Source organism: Chelonus insularis, unplaced genomic scaffold, assembly GCF_013357705.1.
Source record: "Chelonus insularis isolate UGA/USDA-ARS -01 unplaced genomic scaffold, ASM1335770v1 contig_41_pilon, whole genome shotgun sequence".
Taxonomy (NCBI): domain Eukaryota; kingdom Metazoa; phylum Arthropoda; class Insecta; order Hymenoptera; family Braconidae; genus Chelonus; species Chelonus insularis.
In genome coordinates, this window is record NW_023276571.1 from 1005001 (window position 1) to 1021080 (window position 16080).

Below are 16080 nucleotides of genomic sequence, written 5' to 3' on the forward strand. Positions count from 1 at the left end.
CTCGACACTCAATTAAGAGCACCGCGACAGGATTATTGGACCGCTTTAGTTTTTACACTAAAGCTAAATCCACCGGTAGGACGTCCCACAAGCATGCCAGTTTACACCGCGAGCGGTGAACCGACAGTGTGGCACACAGATTCAACTACGAGCTTTTTAACCGCAACAACTTTAATATACGCTATTGGAGCTGGAATTACCGCGGCTGCTGGCACCAGACTTGCCCTCCAATTGTTCCTCGTTAAAGGATTTAAAGTGTACTCATTCCGATTACGAGGCCTCGGATGAGTCCCGTATCGTTATTTTTCGTCACTACCTCCCCGTGCCGGGAGTGGGTAATTTGCGCGCCTGCTGCCTTCCTTGGATGTGGTAGCCGTTTCTCAGGCTCCCTCTCCGGAATCGAACCCTGATTCCCCGTTACCCGTTACAACCATGGTAGGCGCAGAACCTACCATCGACAGTTGATAAGGCAGACATTTGAAAGATTTGTCGTCGGTACGAGACCATACGATCAGCTAAAAGTTATTCAGAGTCACCAAAGTAAACGATGGCCGAGACCACCGATTGGTTTTGATCTAATAAAAGCGTTCCTTCCATCTCTGGTTGGAACTCTAGTTTGCATGTATTAGCTCTAGAATTACCACAGTTATCCAAGTAAATGTGGGTACAATCTAAGGAACCATAACTGATTTAATGAGCCATTCGCGGTTTCACCGTAATTCGGTATGTACTTAAACATGCATGGCTTAATCTTTGAGACAAGCATATCACTACTGGCAGGATCAACCAGGGAACTTTGTAATGTGTTTATACACACACATTCGTTCTCAAAAATATGTGTTTTAACATAGTAGACAAATACACTGTATTGAAGTCTTACTATGTAACACATATTTTGTGTTGTAAGTGAAAACTGATGTTTCCATCAACACTTTTATACTTTAAAAATTCAAACATTCATTGATATGAATGTAGAAGAAAAGTTCAAACACTCTCTTTTTCTAAATTTATTAAAAAATTTACTCTCGCTAGCTATTACTGTTAGCGACTTGGTTATATTTCGTGTACGTAGTAAAAAAATTTTTACTATTCGTACTAGGACTGAAGTGAGTGTAACATTTCTGTTGTTTTTAGTTAAATGCAACTAAAAGTATACATATAACAATTATAAACGCCTTCCGACGATTCACCACATAAGAGTCATTCAGTCTACGACATCGACTCGTGGCTATGTTACGTTAGTATATATTGTTATGCTCAACAACGATTATATTCGTCCGATATTCAACTGTTTAAGACATTCAATACATTTCAAGACTTTCAACTGTTTAGGACATTCAAAACATTTCAGACTTTCAACTGTTTAAAGAGATTTTCATCTGTTTGTAGTTTTCAGATGTTTTTGCTTTTCAACTGTTTTAACTCGACTATTTTCATGTTAGTCACGTGCAGCGTAAGAGAGCTGATCGCAGCACGACGACCGACTACTCCCCTCCACTCCGCACTCGAGAAAGCGTCACTGTATCTGGTACGCAGCAATATAGTTAGAAGAAAACCTTACTTCTACGTTATATTCATAATATGTATACTTATCTTTATGGCAATTTCGTTGAACAAACTATGAATGATAATGCAGAACAAAAAAAACATTTATTTACTAGGACTAGCAAATTCTCGCGACTTCGTCCAAGTATTTAAATTAAATCTAAATATTAACAATATTTAAAATGAATTTTTTTCTTCGGTTTTTATTTTGAAAATAAATTTAGTACGGTTAATGACAAAATTAACATAACAACAAAAGACTTGGCGTGACTCTTAAAATTTCATAGAAACATGAAATTTTGAAAATATTTAAGCCGATTAATAAGTAACAAAAGTAGATTTTTATTCATATCACACAGTTTGTAACTTTATCTTAGTAAAAGAAAAAATTACGCGTTGAAAGAACTTAAATATATTGCATAGAACTAATTTTCAATTGTTATAAACAAAAGGAGTAAGTTTTTATTCATGTTACACAGTTTGTAACTTTAACTTAGTAAAAGAAAAAATTACGCGTTGAAAGAACTCAAATATATTGCATAGAACCCGTTTTAAATTGTTTATAACAATTAAATTTGTTATAAACAATTTACATTGACAAACGTAGGCTATAATTTTTCCTTCAATGTTCTTATCAAGACTATTTAAACAATATTCAATATCATGATTCAAATATAAATTATAATTTCAAGACTTACGATCAAGCCAAAATTAAACTTTGTACCGTGAAGCCTAGAAAGAGTTGCGTACAAGAAAAAGATATTGAACGCAACTACCGGAATGTAAGAAGGGATAAGGATTTGTCTCAAAGAAAAATGAAGCCCATCAATTTTAAAATAAATTTATTTATTTATTCATTATCTTAAAGACTTATCTGAGGAGTTACATTACTCCTCAATGTAGATGATTTACTCTCCATTGATGCTGCCTTAAGCAGATGGCTCTTGGCGATAGAGAATGCAGACTCAGATTTTTCAAGAGAAGATTCGGACTCGTTTAACTTGGGAGAAGAAGTAGACTCAGTGCTGATAACTGTAAAAAAATTCAGGCAGTCGTGGGACTGCTGATAGAAGTGAAAACGGAACTATTAAGTTAAGACTAATTGAAATTATATGCAAAAATTATATGAAATTTTTTATTTTTTATTTATTAGTTACATATGATGGGTTAAACAAATCATGGACAAAATATAAATACAAACTGGTTGAAATAATAATTAATATACAATTATCTTAATTATACATAGTATTTATATTTACACGAATTTCAATTAATTCAAGTTTGAACATTATTTACATCATTATCATCATTAATTTCGACAATACTTAGATTATCTGTTCGTTCAATCATTTCATGGTATTCTAAAAAAGATACAATAGGCTTATGGTAACTGAAATAAGAAATAAAAATGTTGATGGACCTGCAATTTGTGAGTTATGAAAATTTAGGTCGTTATACCTATCCAAAAAAACGTCCAACGCGCACATAATACAGTCAGAAATAGTCGATGTATTAGTGTATACGTGTACACAGGCTACTGCGCGTGCGCTAGTCTGGCTCTCCATAGCTATAGATATACTATTATCATTAACATGTCGGTGACGCGAACCGAGGATTTTACACTCTACCAAAACGCTCAACGCGCCTAAAGAAGTTTTCACTTCAAAAATAGAGGCTTAGGAATCTCAGCGATCAGCAAATCGCTATTGTTGGTAGATAATGCGTGCTCTCATGTAAAAAACGATCTCTGGTTTCTCAGGTCTCTCGCTTAGTAGTCTGTGAGAGTCACTGTTCTGATGATAATGTAGATAGTTCATTAGGTTTAGATGCGGTTCAGGTCTTATTCTCAGATGGTAACTCCTCATTTGTTCGCTTAGAGCTTCCCCAGACGAGAGCCTCTTGTCTGCTTATCATGCATCGATATTTATTACGTGAATGTTACTTTATCGACTACTACACATTCAACACTAACTGTCGATAGCTTATTATAATCCGAGAGGAACTGATATTTTTGATGAATTGATCAAAACTCCATCTGATCTGATGATGACCTCGGAAACTACAAATGCATTCAAGCCGAAAAGGAGATCATGATGCATTCACATGTGTCTTCAAATTTCTTATATAATTTTCATAAAAAACACCGGGAGTTTACGTTTCTTGTAGAAAATGAAAGAAATGTGTAGATTCGAAAAGTGTCATCAAAATAAATATTTTTCAAGTTTTATTGAATTAATTCAATAACTAATTCAATATATTCTTTGGAATAAGTCATTCTTTGGAAAAAAAATCAAGAAAACTGACGTTTAAGGTTGGAATAATTATTTGTTTATTACAATGATTTAATAAGTATGAAATAATAAAAAATATAAATTTACATTTCAGAATATTGTATTATTAACAAATATTTTAAAAATAAATTGTTAATAAAAATGTCACGAGCAAAATTAAAACATCCGGCCTTCAAGATATTAATGGTTGGAAGTATCACAATGACTACAACTCTTATGTTTTTTCGTTCTTCCCTTGATAACAAAATAAAAAGTACCACATCCTATCAAGAAGCTATAAAAATTTTACATTCAGAAGAGTTGCCTAGGAAATATTTAGGCGAACCTATTGTTGAAAAAAGTTTTAATTTTTTATCATCTGAAAGTAGCGGGATGGAAGGAAAGTGGAGATGGATTATGCTTGGAGTAGAAGGTCCAAAAAATCAAGGTTTTTTAAAGTACTGGTTTAGCAGTGATAATGAAGGACATCATAAACTTTTGAAAGTCACATTATTAGATACGAATTACGAAGACGTTTTTAATACGTTTACAATTCCCAAAAAGGATCAATAGATATTTGTAAATAAATTAAATACTGATATGTTATAATTAAAAGTTTTTTATTGTTATAATCACTCGTTATAATTTCTTTTATATCACTTGATTTTTTTAACCGTTGTTGATTCAATACCATTCAATTATTTTGGTCCTAACATTTGTTCTGGTCTTACCCACTGATTAAATTGTTCTTCAGTTAGACCATTCTTTAATGCAGACTCCTTAAGAGTCAATTTTTCTTTGTGAGCTTGTTTAGCAATTGCAGCGGCCTGAAATAAAGTAAAAATAATTAACAGATAATTAAAATTACAATTTTTATTCATATTTACTTTATCATATCCAATATGAGGATTAAGGGCAGTGACTAGCATCAAACTTTCATTCATAATCTTCTTAATGTTGTCCACATTCGCTTGAATGCCAACAACACAATTCTTCGTAAATGCAGCAGAAGCATCTCCAAGTAATCTAGCTGATCGTAGAGCATTGGCAACCATCATAGGTTTGAAGACGTTCAGTTCAAAGTGTCCATTACTACCACCAACACTGGCAGCTACATGATTACCCATCACTTGAGCACAGACCATGGTAAGTGCTTCACATTGAGTTGGATTTACCTTTCCTGGCATAATTGAGCTTCCAGGCTCATTTTCAGGAAGAGATAGTTCTCCAAGGCCGCAACGTGGTCCACTTCCTAAGAATCTGATGTCATTGGCAATCTATATTTTAAAAAAATAATAAATTTTAATTAAAATCTGTTTGAAAAGAATATTTACAACACTTTGTTTAATAAAAATAGATAGTAAATGTTGATAGAAAAAGATGTTACCTTCATAAGTGATACAGCAACAGTATTGAGAGCACCATGAACTTCAACAACAGCATCATGTGCCGCCAATGCTTCGAATTTATTTGGAGCAGTAACAAAAGGATAGCCAGTGAGAGAAGCAATTTTTGCTGCAGTTTTTTCTGCAAATCCTTTTCTAGTATTAAGTCCAGTTCCTACGGCAGTACCACCCAAAGCAAGCTGATAAAGTCGTGGAAGAGTATCTTTAACTCTTGCAATTCCATATTCAACTTGTGTAGCATAGCCTGAAAATTCTTGACCTAGCGTTAATGGGACAGCATCTTGAGTATGTGTTCTTCCAATTTTAATTATATCTTTCCAAGCTTCAGATTTGCTTTTAAGTGCCTCATGAAGTTGTTTCAATCCAGGAAGTAAAATTTGGTTTATCTCCAAGGCAATGGCAATGTGCATAGCTGTAGGGAATGTATCATTGGAACTCTGTGACATGTTTACATGGTCATTAGGATGTACAGGTTTCTTAGAGCCTAATTCACCACCAAGAATTTCAATGGCACGGTTAGAAATCACTTCGTTTGTGTTCATATTGGTTTGAGTTCCAGATCCTGTTTGCCATATCACCAAGGGAAAATGATCTTCATACAATTTGCCACTGATTACATCATCTGCAGCTTTGCTGATGGCGTCGGCAACTTTTGCATCGAGTCCGAATTCTTTGTTTACTTCAGCTGCTGCTTTCTTTAAAATTCCCATTGCCACAATAACTCTATACTATGTTGAAAAAATTTTATTGTTTCAGCGAATTGTTTAAATTAATAAAATATTTATCAATATGAAGGTTTCTTACTGGCATACGTTCAGATTTATCACCAATCGGAAAATTCATCACAGATCTCAGCGTTTGTGCACCATAATATTTATCCGATGGTACTTTAAGTTCTCCAAAAGTATCTCGTTCAGTACGATAAGATTTAGCATCCTAAACAAAAATATTAAAATAATTATTACTAAGAATTGAATTAAATCTTAAAAATAAGAAATAATAATGATGTTTGATCAAACCATTATGAAATTGAATATGAGCTTCTGTTCTTAATACAGTTAGTGAATTTATGACTCCAAAGTTTGTTTTACCAGTGACCGAGTTGTTTGTGTAGATGATAAGCAGGAATGTGGACAGACGAGTTTACGCACTCACACATGATCAAAAATAATCTTTCAATTAATCTTGTGAATACGAAAACAGTAGTGATGAAAATGTAATAGGAAAAGGACCCCCGGTATAGTTCAAGTTATATGGAGCCAAGATTTCGTTTGTTTTTTCAACATATATTTTATTATTATCATCTTCATGATCATCATATGGAAATTACTTTTTGTTTCTTATTCAACATATAGAAAGTAAAATTCTAAAATTAACATTTCATCTGTGATTACGTAAATCGTATCATCCATTTATTGAGTAACTTTTTAAGATAAAAATTAAGCTTTATAATTATTAAAAAAAATTATTCTTTGCATAACATGCATTCTCCATTAAACAATTAATTTTTTTATTAAATATTATATTTACCTGACTATAATTTCGAGCAATGTAGTCATTTAGTCGAAATGTAATTGATGTGGACCGATTTAATTCTCTTCTCAGCTGACTTATTATTTTATTCATATTTTGATATCTGAGTATACTTGGCGACATTTTTAATGTCTTTTAAAAAATTTATTAATCAAAATCTCAATGTAAGACTGACGTTTATAAATATTGTAAATTTATTATTCACCTGTTACAACAATCGTCGACAGGTTATGTTGGGTTATGTTGACTTTGTCATTGATGTTGAATTCAAATTTCCCACTACCTCATTTTTACAAATAAATTATCAAATGCCAATCAAACAGATAACATTTTCTAATATCGACAGTTAATATTTATTTTCATTGTCAAAATACCTGAGATGTGGCGCTAGAGGATAATGCCTCCATTATTCTTTTTTGTGATAAGAGGCGTGTGACCTCCATTCTTCACAATTCTTCCAAAAAATATTAAAAAAGACGAATAATCTTTAGGAAAAAAATATTATTTATATACTGATTTACAAGGTAATTATTTTTTTTAAAGTTCTTTATTGTTATTGTCAATGATTCAGACAATCTTCTGACATGTTATGCTTTGTAATACTTAAAATCATAGGACTTGAATAATTGGGTACCGGTTTATGATTGATCCATAGTTTTAATTATTTCATGAAAATTACCTATTAGAACGATGTATATATTGTTAAATAATAACCTCTTGATTGCTGTGTAATTAATCGATTGCACTGTAATTTGGATGATGACATCGCATCTCTTTATTACGCAGCTCCAATTTTATATAAATTTGAGGTTACATATTAAACATGCTTGCTTTGCGTAAAGTGTGTAGTGATTGCACGAGTTTTGTTCATCTTTGAACTTTAATGTGTGTAAAGAAAGAACAATATTGAATTTCTACTCTAAAAATGAGCTTTAAATATATTTTATTCTTTAGGTTTTTATTTAATAGTTTAAATAATATTTTTAATTTATAAGAATTTTTTAAATTAAAATTTCGTAGAAAAGTGAAGTTTTTTAAATAAATCTATTCAATTTACAGAAATATTTATGAATAATGGCTGCTGGTTTCTTCAATCGTCTAAGTCAGGCTGGTTTAGCAGTAGCACTTACTGGAGGTGTTGTGAACTCAGCTTTATACAATGGTAAAAATAATAAATTATACTTTTAAAACCGAACTTAACATTTAAACTAAAAAATAATTTATGATACTTTGATTATTTATTTTAGTTGACGGAGGTCACAGAGCAGTAATTTTTGACAGATTTGCCGGAATTAAAAAAAATGTAGTTGGTGAAGGAACTCACTTTTTTATTCCTTGGATACAAAAACCAATTATTTTTGACATTCGTTCACAGCCACGAAATGTTCCCGTAGTGACGGGAAGTAAAGATTTACAAAACGTCAATATTACATTACGTATTCTCTTCAGACCAATGCCTGAATCTTTGCCTAAGATTTATACAGTTCTTGGAGTCGATTATGACGAACGAGTATTGCCTTCTATCACCACAGAAGTGTTGAAGGCTGTTGTCGCACAATTCGATGCTGGTGAGTTGATTACGCAGCGAGAACTGGTATCCCAAAAAGTGAGAGAAGATCTTACTGAACGTGCCTCACAATTTGGAGTCATTCTTGATGATATTTCTATCGTAAGTAATTTTATCTTCAATAATGAACCTTTAAAATGATCTAAAATTATAAAATAATGATGATTTCTTTTTTAGACGCATTTAACATTTGGCAAAGAATTTACTCAAGCCGTAGAATTAAAACAAGTAGCCCAACAAGAAGCTGAAAAAGCTAGATTTTTAGTAGAACGAGCCGAACAACAGAAAAAAGCAGCAATTATTAGTGCTGAAGGTGATGCACAAGCTGCAAGTTTGCTTGCTAAATCTCTAGGAGATGCTGGTGATGGTCTTGTTGAGCTTAGAAGAATCGAAGCTGCTGAAGACATCGCTTACCAACTATCAAGATCCCGACAAGTAGCATATTTGCCTACTGGTCAAGGTGTATTACTTAATCTTCAACAGTAAAATTTTGACACCATCATTATTAATGACCAGATGAATAATTAAATGTTAACTGTTGCATTGTAAGAATAGCATTGTACATCACTAGCATGTTTATAATATGCTAACATCTCTTTTTTTGATTAATATTAATTTAGATATTTCTCTGAGAGAATTAAACTTTTTATCAAATCTCTATTGAACTTTTTTAGTTTAATACCATTTTTCATAAATACTTCATTTATTTGAGAATTATTTCCACATTAATGTGTTAACTGTTATATCTTTCTCCAAAATAAATGATTTTAATTGCCAATAAGATATTTTAATTTATTGTCAAAATGTTTTTAATTATTCAACTTCTAAGTATCTCAACTTTTTAATCATTTTAAAAATCGATAAAAATTTGAATTTTTTATTTATCATCAATAGTTATGGTTTTTCGTAATTGGCGCTTCTGTAAGTTCCTATGAAACAACATAGGTGGCGTTAGAAAGGGTTTCTGGAATATTCATATTGTAATCAATTGTTTACGACCGTCAGCGTTCATTAGCTGATCTAAATTCGGGATATTTGTTGATGAATAATGCCGACAATTGAATATACGTTAAATTAAAACGTGTAACGCACTTACTGCTGAAATTATGATGAAGATGAAATAAATATTTTACCTCAATCTTAGGTTGTGTTGAAACATCTACCCATCGTAAGTAGTCTAACATAAATTGCTCAATTTTTCCAAAATCTAATTGAATATAATTCTTATGCGATCATTCCAAATTTTAATTAATTCTGATTTGAATTAATTTAATTTAAACTAGTTTGAATAGGTTGATGAAGATATAATTATATCAACCTTATTTTTTATTTCGGCTTGGGCCCTCGAACAATATTATTAGTATTCATGATAAGTGGTTTGAGGGAGTAACTTTCAAAGGTAGCCGTCATCAAATGTTTTTCAAATCTTCCACTCGTACTATTTTGAAGATATTCTTTCAAAAAATCTACCATTTCTCTTTAACGGTAAAGAGTGGAAGAAGATGCAGTGTCACGCGGATTAATATACAACTTGACCCAAGTTGACCAATTTTTTTATTTAATCAGCCGCTATTTTAAACCGTTGCATTCATAACCAACAAAACTATCTCTAGATTAAGATGTCGGTTATTATCAATTAATAGCTGTTATTCGAATATCATTTTTCGATAGAGCTATAATTTCATTTAGCAGCAGTATTTTTTATGAAGTTACACAATAAATATCGGTATGTCGACATATTTTATATATGAAATAATACTATTAGTTACGAAATCAGATAAAAAATTTCTAAGTTTAAAATTTCATAAGGAAAAAATATTTTAGATATTTTATTTTTACAGGATTATAGGAGATTCAGGAGTCTAGGGGCAATATTTATAATTACTCCTTATTAATTGGTTTGTTGTAACCAATTCATTCAAATTACTTTAAAATAGACTGAAGTAATGTGGAATAGTCAATACACTCCAAAATACTTTAAACAAAAGTTTAAATACACTGAGTAAAAAAATTACTGTGAGCAAGTGATAATTTTTTTAACAAATGAAATTTTTCATTTTTTTTTAAGATCCATAGTCTTTCAGAAAGTAAGAATTAATCTAATGTCACTTATGTCTAAACTTACCATAATTTTAAACCAAATATTAAAATACATTTCGTTCAATTTAATAGAATATTTTATTGCGAATATTTTAAATCATTTTTATTGATTAAATGAACATCATTTTGTATAGCGGAAATTTTTTTCTCAGTGTATATATCCTATATCCCACGGTGCCAATATTAAAAAAAGGTAGGATTATATGAAGTCGTTCCTTCCGTTTTTCAACTTCATTTGTTGTTCTTGAGCAGGTACTTGAAGAATTGACAATGACCACATGTTTCATAAAAGTGGATGAATAAAAAACACACGTTGACAGCGAAACAAATGATAGGTGGAGTCAGATCCGCGAAACAGACAGACTTAATTGCAAGAAAAAATGATAATAGTTATCTACATATGCATAATAGTAACATTGACCATCAGACTAACGACCGCCTTTTCCTCTTTTCTTTTCCTTCTTTACTCTTTTTCTTGTTCTCGTCTCTCTTTTTGTCTTTCTTTGCTTCATCCTACAGGCACACCTGTTACTCGCGATTTGGCACGCACGCGAGCTGCATATGCTAACGTCGCGCTTGTTGTCCGCGCGAACTGCTCGTGAACACAAATTCGCTTCAGGGCAAATGTTTCATAATTTTTTGGAAGGTTTAAGTAGAAAATTGTCTTCGGCATATATCAAAACCCATGGGAAAGTATTGAAGTTTAAGAAAATTATTTTTTAAAATTAATTTCAAGTGAACTTAATTATTATTATTGTCATTTTAAACATCAGTGCCTTTTTAAGCACAACAATAGATGAATTTTCATCAATTTTTTATTATTACACTTTTGAGTAATTTTTTTTTGAATGTACACTCAAATAGACACTTATGATATTCATGTCATGCAGACATTGAATACTTATTATATGTTTAAAATACATAAAGTAATAAAGTAACAAAAAAGCTGTAAAAATACTTTGATATAAAAATGTAATTTTGCATCTATCTATTATTATCATTTCTTTAAAGAATATTCTAGTGGAATTAATTTGAATCATATGAGTTCTTTACAAGGAACTTTTTTTTTTTGACGAATGAATTGTTGATTATTTATTAATAATGGATACATATAAAATCAAGCCCTCTTTTTTAAATAAATAAAAAACTTATATACACATAAACAAATTATATACATCAGTTACCTCGAAGGTATCATATACAGCTGGCAGAAAGAGTATTAAATATTTTGCATCATTTGATGTCTAAATGATTTGAAGATAACATGACAATTATCAGGAAACTTGGAAAAAATAAATACTTACAATACAGCATGATTTTAATTGCTGTAAATTTTTATTCATTTAGCTATTCAAGCAACATTTATCAGCGATTGCTAATTTTTTCTCTTCCATTCATGAATATTTCAATGATTCCAAACTAGGAGTGGTTCTACATTATCTTATTGTAAATTAGTCTCCGTATAATAGTCTACAAGATCTTTTACACAGTTGAACATATTTTGTAATGAGCTATTATCGACAACTGTCAGTACTTACTTGAGTAAAACAGACATAAATCACTGAGACTAACTTTGAGCTATGGTGACTTTTGAAGATAAATGATTTACGATTAAAAAAGAACCCAAAGAAAATTGATATGACGAATCGGATGCTTTCTAGCATTTCATTTACCCTATTGATGAAAGTAGACATCAAGGTCACCATTGATTATTACTTGGAAGAAATAATGAAGTGAAAACAATGGGAAATTAAATGAAATTTGCAATAAAATGGGAAACATGTTGAGAAAACGTCACAGGAATTAACGTGGATATACAAGAGGATGTGGTAATTATCGAGAATTGAAAAAAAAGATGGTATATGTTGACGGCCAAGGTGGGCAATAAGCTCCTGGATGATGCTTTGGTAGCACTCTTGTGGCTACGAACTGTCGAACACGGTAGACGGACCGCAAAGAAGACCGGATACGCCCCTCGTGTTACACATATGTTGTACTAAGGATCCTCATACTTCGACTTATTATTGCACGGAAGACGATCTTGTGGGAACTTTTCTTCAGCTCTCTGTCGATCGATTTTTCTTTGTTTCCAACTGCACTGGACAGCATTGCTGAGTATGTGAAACTTGAAAATGGACAAGGTTATTTTAATGCCACCTGAGAAAATGTCGGTTTTTTTAAAAAAAGTTTAATTTGTAAGTCATGGGATCCAACATTAATCGTTGTTGACTACTCAAGGAAAGTCAGGAAATTCTCTTCATCAATTCATTTTGACAGGCTTTAAAAATATGAAACTGATCATGAAAAGTTGCTTGAGGCTTTTATCAAATTAGAACTGAATTGAAATTATGCAAAAATTTTTATTTATTTTAAGCAGTTTTAAAGATTTAGAAGCATCAACCAGATCAGAGCCAATGATGCTGAAGAACGAGTGCAGACTAATGAATGAAGAAGTAATGATGATTAATGATCAGTATTGATGAAAATGGTGATAATTGTCATGGAAACGTCATGAAAGATTCGAATATTTTTTAATAAATTTGATTAATGAATTGAGAAATGACTTGTTAATTGCAATTATCACTTAATAAACTAATGACCAATTTTCAAAATAAAATTCATTCTAAAATTGATGGAAAAATCAAGCAATCTTGATTGAGTGAATTTAATAGCACAAATAATGTGCTATTAACCATGAAAATTGAATTGAAATAAGTGCTTCAAACATTGAAGTTTTGAACACCAAATGAAGATGCAATTATTCAAATGATCAAACTAATGGAAAATAATAACACTTCCAGTTCATCAAAATAATATCTCTACTTCAAGAAATTACAATTGTATTTTATGCATTTGAGAAGCAATTATTTTTGAGCATAAATTAAAATTTGACTGAGACAAAATAATTTTCTCGTTTACTTGAACTAAAATATTCCAATGTAGAGCTCTGTCATGATTGATCTCCACATTGTCGTAATTGGCTCCAGCAGTAGAATTAAGTAATTACTTAAATCTGTTATTTACAAAATATGGTAAATTCTTACAAAGAACAAAAACAGGGTCACAAATAATAAAAGGTTAGTGGTAGTATGTCGTGTTGAGTGCTGGTACTTTTGCTCTAATTCATCAGAGAAACTTAACTGACACGTAATTTCGAATGACAGTTAAGAGTAATTTTTCTTGGTATTTCATCATGACCTCGAGACATCTTGGTGACAAACCTGCAGAGGAAATGATTACAACGGGAACGAAGTAAGTTGGTTGAATACACGAATACTCTCAGGGTACACAACATGAGATGACCCTGAAAGAGCTCGTGACATTAACACACGCGAATGAGGACATTTTGGAATTTTATTTCATTGTTTTTTGCAGGGCATTCAATCACGTAAACATCTGTGATGGTTACAAACATGTGAGACGTCGATGGCAAAAAAGCTTTAAACGGAGTAAAAGAAGCAGAAAAGAATGAGAAGAGTCGCGTGCACCGGTATAGCTGACTGATTACAAGGCATTCCTCAAGTTTTGATTTAAATCAATCGCACAGAAGCACAAGTTTGATGGTGTACCAGAAGATGGCAAGGATATAGAGATGGCTCTTGTGGAAGATATTTTAGCCTCAGGGCGTCAATCGCATGTAAAACTAGACAGAGGTAACTAAAAATTAATATCCCAACTTAAAAGTTAAACTAAATGGACTTAGGTGAAGTTGAAAGACCTCTAAAACTTATGACTGCTGCAGGTATAATATCGAGTGCACGACAAGCGCGACTTGCTTGGCATTGCGTGCATCCACTGGTTGAATTTACAAAAAGACTTAGGACGAAACTGCTGCATCTTTCACTCATTTCAAATGGCCCCGAGGACAGATTTTAGCTAGTTTAATCGGAACACTCGAACCAAAGTAGCGTGCAGAGATTCAAAGCCGAATGACTGCGCGCGTTACTTTGGCTGGACAATTGCGAGATTTCGCCTCAGGCTTGCCTATTTGCGATTTCGTTTATGACCAGATGACCATCCAGGCTTGAATTCCAATGTTTTGTTCGGCTTTTGTCTTAACCCCTTTATAAATGCTGTCCATTATCATGGATATTACATTTTAACTCAAATACCTTTTATTTTACTTTTCATGAATCGAAAAATTGGTCATCAAATACATTTTTCCACATTTTATTTTTCTCAATTAACAATTAATAGTAGTTTAAAGCAAACAAATACTCTTAATTATTTTTTCTATATAGTTTAGAATTTTAAATATTGCTTTTATGCTTTAATGAATCTGGGTTGGTGAATCTTTAAAAAAATGAAATGATTTATTATCAAAAAAATTTTAAACAAAGCAAAAAAAATTAATGATACTTAATTTTGTTGAAAAGAGCATACTGGTGTAGGAACAATAAATTTTTTTTCTCTTCAAGAAGAATTATAATTAAACATTAATCTTCATAGTAATGAATATTTTTATCAATTTCTTTTTATCATGAGAAGTGAAAATGAAATATGACATTTATTATAAATAATATATTCACAACCTTCGATCCTTTAACCGTGGAAGACAGATTTCTATATTTCATTATAATTACAATGAGGGTTATCTTGCTTAAAAGTATCTAGACCATATTCTTTCATAATTCAAATGTGAACAAATAAATATCCAAGAGTGTGTCAAAGTTCACATTTTACCATCGATGAAACCACGTAAGTGGCACACGTTTATTTTGCATAATTTATTTAAAATTGTTCATATGATATTAATCTTCGAGTACATCATTTTTTCAATTGTCAATGAACAGTTATAGATATGATTTATATATTTTTTTTTTAATAATTAAGAAACAAATAGAAAAAATAATAAGCATAATATTATTTTTATTGACATACATGAGACTTAATTAAATATTATTTTAAAATTAAATGATGCATAAATGAATATTAATTACATAATGTCTTAGTATTTTATTTGAATAATACTGTTTTTATGACAAATAGAGAAATAGGATTAATTTGCATTCTGTAATTATGATCGGTAAAAATAGACAAAAATATAAATATGCAGCTCTTAAATCATTGAGTGTAACATTTATCGTCGATTTTATAATGTTGATAATAATATAATTCATCGTTAATATACAGCTTCAATATTTCTTGGGTATTATTTATCTCTTTTTACGTACAAAGGAAAGAAATACACATATATTAAACAGGTTAGAGATAGCGTGTCACTCAAAGAAACCGCACAGCCACTAAAATTATTCGGACCAATAACCATAATACCTTAGAATCTAAGGCTTAGATCTTTCAGAGCAATTTTCTACTCAATATTATTAGACATTTATAAGTATTGCAACAATTTTTTATTTGAATTAAATTGCACTGAATTCTTTAAACACTGATTGAAGAATTAAACGATCATTTTAGAATAGTAACAACTTTGTATTATCAGTAAAAACCAATTAATTTGTTTTTTTTTTTTAATTTTATCCAATTAAAATTATCATGAATACTGCTTGAAATTTTGCTTGAAAATGAATTTTGATATTTGGTTCAATATTATGATAAATTTAAATACAAATGATATTTGATTAATTCTTACCCTGATAGACATGTTTATATGTTTATGTTGCTCCACAATATTATCATTTATTTATTTATTTAATAA

At 31.0% G+C, this 16080-nt stretch overlaps 2 protein-coding genes, 1 long non-coding RNA gene and 1 other non-coding gene across 6 annotated transcripts in view; 2 read left to right on the top strand and 2 right to left on the bottom strand.

Moving 5' to 3' along the window:
- The window catches only part of LOC118069652 (small subunit ribosomal RNA), a 1912-nt gene extending 1119 nt beyond the window's left edge, over positions 1-793 (bottom strand). Inside the window, exon 1 of the ribosomal RNA XR_004690669.1 lies at positions 1-793. This exon is cut by the window's left edge and continues 1119 nt beyond it. This is a non-coding gene — a ribosomal RNA (small subunit ribosomal RNA).
- Positions 794-3643: 2850 nt separating this feature from the next.
- Positions 3644-4443, top strand: LOC118069541 (uncharacterized). Its single transcript, XR_004690638.1, has 2 exons — positions 3644-3856; positions 3931-4443. It is a non-coding gene; the product is annotated as an uncharacterized lncRNA (long non-coding RNA).
- LOC118069539 (fumarate hydratase, mitochondrial-like) lies at positions 4417-7018 on the bottom strand. 2 transcript variants are annotated; one of them, XM_035087725.1, is made up of 5 exons: positions 6752-7018; positions 6026-6157; positions 5203-5949; positions 4703-5092; positions 4417-4642 (listed from the first exon to the last, which is right to left on the bottom strand). In XM_035087725.1, exons 1-5 carry the CDS (start codon positions 6875-6877, stop codon positions 4514-4516), a joined length of 1524 nt encoding a protein of 507 aa, XP_034943616.1. In that variant the 5' UTR covers positions 6878-7018; the 3' UTR covers positions 4417-4513. The 2 variants fall into 2 exon arrangements, with proteins under 2 accessions (XP_034943616.1, XP_034943617.1); XM_035087726.1 differs by lacking the exon at positions 6752-7018 and adding an exon at positions 6241-6412.
- Positions 7019-7124: 106 nt separating this feature from the next.
- Positions 7125-8979, top strand: l(2)37Cc (prohibitin l(2)37Cc). 2 transcript variants are annotated; one of them, XM_035087727.1, is made up of 4 exons: positions 7125-7278; positions 7814-7916; positions 8002-8423; positions 8499-8979. In XM_035087727.1, the coding sequence occupies exons 2-4, from the start codon at positions 7829-7831 to the stop codon at positions 8805-8807; spliced, it is 819 nt and encodes a 272-aa protein (XP_034943618.1). In that variant the 5' UTR covers positions 7125-7278; positions 7814-7828; the 3' UTR covers positions 8808-8979. The 2 variants fall into 2 exon arrangements, with proteins under 2 accessions (XP_034943618.1, XP_034943619.1); XM_035087728.1 differs by lacking the exon at positions 7125-7278 and adding an exon at positions 7523-7639.
- Positions 8980-16080: the final 7101 nt, after the last annotated feature.